The 8117-nt window shown below is 39.7% G+C and overlaps 1 protein-coding gene across 1 annotated transcript in view; it reads right to left on the bottom strand.

The window, feature by feature from the left end:
* LOC146482681 (glutamate receptor 4-like) overlaps positions 1 to 8117 on the bottom strand; it is a 20580-nt gene extending 12463 nt beyond the window's left edge. Inside the window, exons 1-5 of the mRNA XM_085106725.1 lie at positions 7835 to 8117; positions 1797 to 1893; positions 1477 to 1608; positions 394 to 633; positions 1 to 20 (exon numbers count right to left, since the gene is read on the bottom strand). The exon at positions 1 to 20 is cut by the window's left edge and continues 174 nt beyond it. Coding sequence (XP_084962851.1) covers positions 1 to 20; positions 394 to 633; positions 1477 to 1608; positions 1797 to 1884 — 480 coding nt within the window. The 5' untranslated portion in view covers positions 1885 to 1893; positions 7835 to 8117. The remainder of the gene's footprint in view (positions 21 to 393; positions 634 to 1476; positions 1609 to 1796; positions 1894 to 7834) is intronic.

Below are 8117 nucleotides of genomic sequence, written 5' to 3' on the forward strand. Positions count from 1 at the left end.
AGCTTCATACAGACGTCCCTCTGTAAGAGATTAAAGAAAAACTTTGATTTTGAACATAAACGTATTTATCTTAAGAAGTCGTTTAAAAATTCTCATGGAGGCTTTATTTTTTTTAAAGAATTATGTGGAGACTGATCGACACTATGCGTATCTGTGATTTCCGTTTGAATGGGTGACTTAGTTAACTTGAAAAAAAAAAAAACTTGAAACTGTTTAGTAAACCATAAAATCATTTAGTAAACTTTCTCACAAACGCTTATCAGGTATGAGTTCTCAAAACTTATCTTTAACTGATTTTTCTTATATTTTACATTTGACTGTGGTTTTGTGGTAGAATAGCTTATATAAACATCTCTTTAACAGACATTAAACAAGCAGTTAAGGAATTTGTACCATCGAAAACAAGTGCTATCTTGTTCCACTGGAATGTGTTGAGTATATCAAGTGTAGCATGCGCATAGTCCCTGTACCCCGCTGACATCTCAATCGCATTCTCACACTGATCGAATGGCCTGCCGTTTCCATAGAGACTTATGAGGGGAATGCCGGTTACTATGGAGAGTGCGCAAGTGGGGTACTTTGTGTGACTTCCCTCGATAAGTGCAACGACGTTTTGTTGAAGCAACACTAAAGCTAAAACAAAAAACTCAAATTAATTTGAAATTATAAGTTGGTGGATGGTGGGATTAACCAAAGGACCAACGTATTATTTTTTTTATAAATCATAGGCTCCTTATTGCCTCATTTGCGCTAATGAAACAGCAATGAAACAGCAGCTATCAGCTAAAATTTTGGCAATTTTTTAGCTATCAGCTTAAATTTCGGCCATTTCTCAGCCATCAATTAACCAAGTCGGAACTCAGTTCATCATCAACTTCACAGTTATTTACAAGTTTATAATTTACACTGTACTCAGGCTCAAGTAACGGTTTCTGGACGTTTCTCACGTTTCAATGATTGGATACAACTGAATATACAATCTAATTATTATTGGATACAACTACTCAATATACAATCCAATAATTATTGGATAAAACGGTTTGAATGAACTGCATTTTCTCAGCTCATAGCTAAGATTTTGGCCAATTTTCAGCCTAACTCCATATACACCCTCTGATAAGTTTAATATTCTCGGAGAAATTTAATACCTTCAAAAGCTGTGAAATTTACAAATAAAGCATGGGGTCTTTGTTTTAAAGATTATTTTTTCAAAAGCTATTAAACATATCACGTTTGCCAACTGGGTCTCTCAATTTGTAGTGTGCATGTGTAGCTATTTTATTATTATCATCATTATTATTATTATTATTATTATTATTATTATTATTATTGTATGCTACTGTTTGCTTAAATGAGGCGGCTGAACATGTAAATGGGTCCTCATATTGAGCATATGTCCCTTATGCCCAATAGCCCATGGAATTCTGCTGTTGCTTCTTGAAAAACGTGAAAAATATACACACACAAATATTGTACCTTGATTTAACAGGCTGGTGTTGTCTGTCGTGTTGATGGATTTGAAGACAACTGAAACATTGCTGAAAGCGTTCGTCTTGTTGGTGGCGAAGCGCATCGCATCATACACTGCAGAATTTTCATGAATAACACCTATAAAGACCGGACGGTAGCGATAAATTTTTGTTCATTAGATGCGTAACTACGTATACCCCCTCCCCCTCCCCCTCTCTCCACTAAAAGAGATTCCCACACACTCCCGACCCATGACTGGTTCATTTACTTCTTAAAGCTTTCACTTTAAAGCCATCGATTGAAATCGATTAGTATATTTGACTTACCGAATGTAAATTTTCTGTTTTTCGTTTGAACATTATGAATGGACGAGACACATATTATGAACGTGATGTAAATGATTCTTCTTTCCATCTTTAATAACTAAATAGGAAAGTAAGGAAGAGAAATCAGTATGCTTAGAAATAGTAACTAAATGCCACAAAAACTTTCGATGTAAGCAATTTAGATTATTAAGGAGCGTTAAGCATCTTTAGATTAAGAATACCAGAGACAACAGCCAGAAGCTAGTACGGGATGTACATTTTCAGTTCATCGATGAAACGATTTTTTTGCTACTTGTGAACCAATGAAGACACGTTCTCACGTCAAAATAAACTTTGAACTGTCCTCGCAGCTTGAGTCGTTTCCTGGAAGTTTATGGCTGCGACTCACATTAAGAGGACTCTAAATTTTCCCTGTGTTTACCTTTCTTGAGAACGTTACTTCACAGTTTTACATGATTGTGCTAGGAAAATCAAAATACTGATATATGTGCAGTGTTTCAAGGTACAGTGGAACCTCTATTTAAGGAACCTATATATCACGAAGTCCTCGGTTGATACGAACGACATTCCTTTTAAAATGCATGGAACAGAACCTCGATAAAACTAACCCTCAATATGACCAACCAATTTCCCTATAAAAAATGAAGTTGTTTACCATAATCTGTAAATAATTTTGGTAGCTTCAGCATGCTATTTCCTTTTCATTTCGAATTGTTGAATTTAAGATTTTAATTAAATTAATTCTTGTCAGGTGATCGTGGAGAAAAATAATCAAGCAACATAAAAGTTATCAACAGACAGAAATTAAACAGGTGTCTGCATGTAAAACTACAGCAATTTTAAACATTGCTGTTATGATTTTCTTTTCCCGAATACAAATAAACACATTCAAGATCGTGGTACAAACTACAACTCTAGTTTAGCTCTTTATTTATTTATAAAGACTGTGGACTAGTATATCACAACAATTGCATTATAAGCAATGCCTCCTGACAACGCACATTGGAAATTAAAGTTTGGTGTAATCACGTTAGGTCTTAGTGTTCGTGTACTTTTTTTAACTTTGGTTGGTTTGTTTGGTTGTTTTTTCTGACACTAGGTTGTTTGTTGCGTTTAATCTGAACTACGTTCAATAAATTTAGCACTATTTACTCAGAGAGTTAACCCTAAATTTCAAGTGAAAAAAGTCGAAAAAGGGACAAAAATAAGCTAGAATTTTTTTGTCTTAGGTTTAGTTTTCGAAATTATCCAAACGTTTCCGTTCTTAAAATTACGATCTTCCTCATACTGAATTTCAACTTTTCTTGGCTCAATTAATTTCTTCATTGTTATTGCTGTCATAGTAGGTCCTGGTAGAGTTACACAACTAAACAAAGAATGGCTTATAACTTTCTCCTTGTCATAAGTTTCGAATCATCAGTTTTCTTATTTGAATCTTGACAGCTCATTCTTAGAAGCATGTGGATGAATTACTATCCCTAACTTTGCGGTGAAATTGAAAAGGAACTAAGTAGAATAACTGTCCTTTCCTTAATTTTAACCTTTAGTCTTTGTGACGAATGTGTTCAATTATAGCAGGTGATGTTTTTCGGCAAGGGATAGCACTTATTCTGATATCTCCACAATGCAGTCTTTTCTTGCTTTTGTTTCAAGCTTCTCATGGTTTCAGTTTTGTCGTTTTAAAAATATTCAAACATTGTTGGTGATTGAAAAAAAAAGATACAACAAAAATGTGCGTTTGCAACCAAAGCAAGAGGATAGTACGCTTCTTACAACGGAATTTGCGCGGATTAACCAGAACCTTTCACGCAATAGGGCTGAGACGTATTCTCTACCAGAATGACCGCTTTTCTCATGAAAATGGAAAACAAGGAGGCGAGCGAGATGAGAATCCCTCGGGATAATGATCTGATGCTCCGAATCATCAGACAGGGTGGCTATCCCCAGTCGTCCACCAACACGAAGGAGGCCCTGGACCGTTATTGTATCTAACTGAACGAGCGCACTTGATTTCATGACGGACTTTCCTTTTAGGCTTCTATTTCTTCAGCAAAAGCGATTTTCTGGTTAAACTTGATAATCTCTTGTTCTGCAATCTTTAACTCTGGAAGTGTGAGCAAGTCGCACTTGGACTCTCTGGGGAAACCATGGGAGTCTTGTCTGGCTTCTCTTTTTCTCTTAAGAAATCTTCTTTGGCGGCGAAGACACAGAGCGATAAACTTTAGCAGTCTGAACCAAGTCGAGAACCGCTCAGCGACCTGGACAGCAAAGGAAGACAACTCGCGTTTAACTTCGGGATCATCCTCTGACAATTCTTCTGTATTTCGGGGATTTTTCATCCAATCGGACCCCGGTCTTGAGAGGAAGGCCGGCCCCTTTATCCAACGGTCATTCTGAAAAAAGGACTCTGCAGTGACTCCTCTTGACGCGTCATCAGCAGGATTAGACTTGGTACTGATCTATGTACCTCAACTGTAAAGGACTGGAATCTTCCCTGATAACGGAGACACGGCTGGCGACATATATAAGTATGGAAACGCTTCGCTTCGTTTTCGATGTAGCGTATTACAGTCATGCTATCCGTCCAGAAAGTGATTGTGTCAATGGGCATTTCCAATTCTTTCTTCAACATTTTGTTCAAGCGAATCGATACTGTAGCAGCTGCTTATTCCAATCTGGGGATAGTCGTCTGTTTCAGAGGAGCGAGGCGGGATTTCCCGATTAGAAAAGAACAGTGAATCCGACCATCCGAGTTGACGAGGCGAAGATAAGAAACTCATACTGCTCCATACGCAGACTGAGAGCCATCGCAAAAGCGATGAATTTGGCTGCTAGTAATTCCTCCAAAGTCAGGGGGCTTGACATGTCTGTGCATGGACTGAGAATTCGGAAAGCTTCGGTAACCCGTTCAGCCAGGAACCTTATCGGAGCGAGTAATTGTCAGGAATCTCATCGTCTCAAGCAAGGCCCTTTCTACACAGATCTTGGAGAAGTAGTTTGGCGGGTAAGATGAAAGGTACAGCCATTCCTCACGGTTCATATATCGAACTGACGATAGATAGTTTTCCACGCTTAGTATGATCGCTTCTTCACGTTGACCTTGAAGCCAAACTTGTCGTTCTCTACGCACAATGATACGCCTAAGGCTCTCTCGGTGGGAAGAGCATCTTCGGCTAGGTCCAACTCTTCGACATCTTTGGCTCTGTCGTGAATTGGAATTGACTCTAAAACTTTCCGGTCGTTACTAACCCATTTCGTCAAACAGAAGCCTCCTCTCAACAAAAGCTTTCGTTAGTCATCCACGTGCTTAATCGCTACACTACTTGACGGTAAAGATTTAAGGCAGTCGTCAACGTAGAAATTTCTCAAAACGGTATTGACAACATCAGAGGGAAATTCATGCTTGAGATCTTCATCGGCTCTTGCGAATTGCGAAGTTCGCACAACGAGGAGACGAGACAGCACCAAACAAATGTACCGTCATTCTGTACTATGTTAATTCTTGATTTAAGTCACCAGAGGGCCACCACAGGAAACGGAGAAGATCGCGATCAGCTACTGGGACGCGCACTTGATGGAACATAGATTGAATGTTTCCCATCATTGCAACTTGATCTTGGCGGAAACGAATCAGCACCCCTACAAGGTTATTGGTTTAGTCTGGACCTTGGAAAAGCTCACTGTTTAGGGAAGTTCCACGGAACTGAGCAGAGCAATCAAAAACAACTCTTAATTTCTCCGGCTTCTTGTGATGATGTACGCCATGGTGTGTATATACCAAACCTTGCCGTCCGCTCTTCTGAGGTCAGCGAGGGGAACTTCCTCAGCGAAGCCTTCTTAAATCACACCCTCAAGAGAGGTAACATAATCTTCTCGAAACTTTCCATTCCTCAAGAGCTTGCGTTTCAAATGAAGAATCGTTCGTTCTGCCTGAACTCTATTCTCCGGCATCTTCAGCGACGGATTCTTCAAAGGAAACGAAATCTGATAATGACCATCTTCGCACTGCATGGCTGAATCTTTAACGATGTTCATGAATTTCAAATAATCTCTGGATAAGCCAACGTCGTCACTGAGGGATGTATCAGCAAAGTCAACACAGGCAACACACATAGGATGAGCTTCCATGGACTTCACAAAGAAACTTGAGGGGACTTACTTCAACTTTCGTCCGGTGGGGCCGTTAACGACCCAGCCAAGGTCCACTCTAGTCACGTATGGACCTCCATTAGCAGCAGGGATAACTTCTCTGGGCTGAAGGGCTTCAGGAACATTGGCGCCGATCAACAGTTGCACTTGGAAGTCTAATTCTGTAAGCTCGACATATCCTCGTAAACGTGGCCAACGTCTTCTTGTTTAGAGATTTCATCTTTTGAAACTGGCATAACTGGTCTGGCTAGCTTGGCTTGGGCCTCCTCGAAGGTTGAAATCAAGGCAAAACATGCACTTAAGGATTTTGTCAGCCTGATTGGTTTCCCTTTTTATCTATTTTCGTAGAACAGTTTTGTTGTTCTTTCCTGTTAGTGTATTTTGGCGAAACCTATTCTTCTCTCTGGTTGGGACCATCTGGCCTTGGTTGAGTTACAGTCGTAAACATGTTTAAAGCACACTATAAAGTAAGGCGTGATTTCAGAGATACTGGTAGTAAAGAGTAGAGTAGATGTAGAATTGAGTAGAAGTCTTTATTTACTTGTAGAGTAGTCTTAGAATGGAACTGAATATTTGTAGAACTGTCGTCGAGTTGTTGTAGTGAAGAACCAGTCCCTTTAAGAATGAAGAGGAGCTACCCAAAACATTCCTGGTGCCTCTCCGCTGTGTCAAGCGAGTGTCCAACAATATGCTCCCTCTCTGGCCACAGCTTTAGCGTTTTCGGTCTCCAGCTTCAGCTCCTCCCTCTTTAACTCCAACTCGTATTGTTGTCTTTTAAGATTAAGTTCCGTCTCGTGAAGTCGCTGACGCTGTTTTAAGGCAAGGACTTCGGATTTTGCCACTTTTTTTTAGCTTAAGCAGAAGATATTGGACTTGCTTTAGATGCTCTACTGAGGATGGAATTACACGATCTCTTATGTTTATGTTGCTCGCCAGGGAAAACTTGAGGAGCACTGTCATCTGGAGTTATGGCCATATCATGCAGCTTCACCTCCGTAACGAGTAACCAGTCATTAACGGTATCGTAGAAATTCAATTTCACTAAAATAAGCGTTAGATTGTTCCTTGTGAGCTTCGTCTACCAACTCGCGATGATATGCGTTTTGGCCTTCCACGAACTTTTGAAAGAGATTCGTTATCTCGGCTAGCTTGACCTTAACTGCTTCCAAATTGTTGACATCGTTCAGCAAGTCATAAATCTCCTTGTGTTTAGCCGTAATACTCGACAAAACACCTCCTCTTTAGTTAGAACTCGAATTCGCTCGACTCGAATAGCGTCTCGATCCAGCGTTACGTTGAGTCTTTGTACACGTAAACTTGAACGAACAGGCGGCGGCGTGTCAGAACGTACTGGACGCTGGCTCTTTGGCGACATACTTTTACGATTAACATGAGGTCTTGTTTGAGACAGCAACGGACGCCGACGGCAAACAATATTCGTCTTTTACGAATGTCGTCGCAAACGCGTTAACTCGTACACCAACCAAACATAATTTATTGATGAAAGCAAGTACGTAAGGTAAGGTAAGAGACGAATGTGACGACAAGAAAAACACTTAGAACTTAGAACTTGACTTTAGAAGGTAAATGAATTAAACTAGAACTTGAACTTGAATGACTTACGCAATATGGGCAGAACCACAAAACTAACAAGTAACCTTTATATATAGCATTATGCAAAATAAAACTAGCGAGTACGAAAACAACCTAAGAAAACAAAGAAGACTAATGAACGAGAAACCAAGTACGAAAGGCAACGGAGTGAAAAAACTAATAAACGAGGAACGAAAAACAAGAACGCTAATGACCTATAGAAATTCGTAACGCCGACAAACAAAACAACAAAAAAAATCTAAATTTTCGCGCCTACAGCTATGCTTATGGCTTACTTGTGTATCGATTCCCCTCGGATTGATGCAAATGAAGAACCTTGTTGCGAGTCTGTAAATTTTCAATGCACCGAAGGAAAGGTGCCAGCTGCCAAACTTGATTGTCGTGGGATGCAAATTAGGAGCGGCAATCCAGAAATTTCGCCTGGAGGTGTGCAAAATGAAAAAATCGAAAATTCACAAACTTTGCCAGGACATAGGTCTAGATGAAGTATTTCTAGAAAAACTACTTCGAGTTCGATTAGATTTTTAGTTTAGGCGAACGGCGACAAAGTCGGTTTGG

This window comes from Pavona decussata, unplaced genomic scaffold (assembly GCF_977016875.1).
Source record: "Pavona decussata unplaced genomic scaffold, jaPavDecu1.1 SCAFFOLD_44, whole genome shotgun sequence".
Lineage (NCBI taxonomy): Eukaryota > Metazoa > Cnidaria > Anthozoa > Scleractinia > Agariciidae > Pavona > Pavona decussata.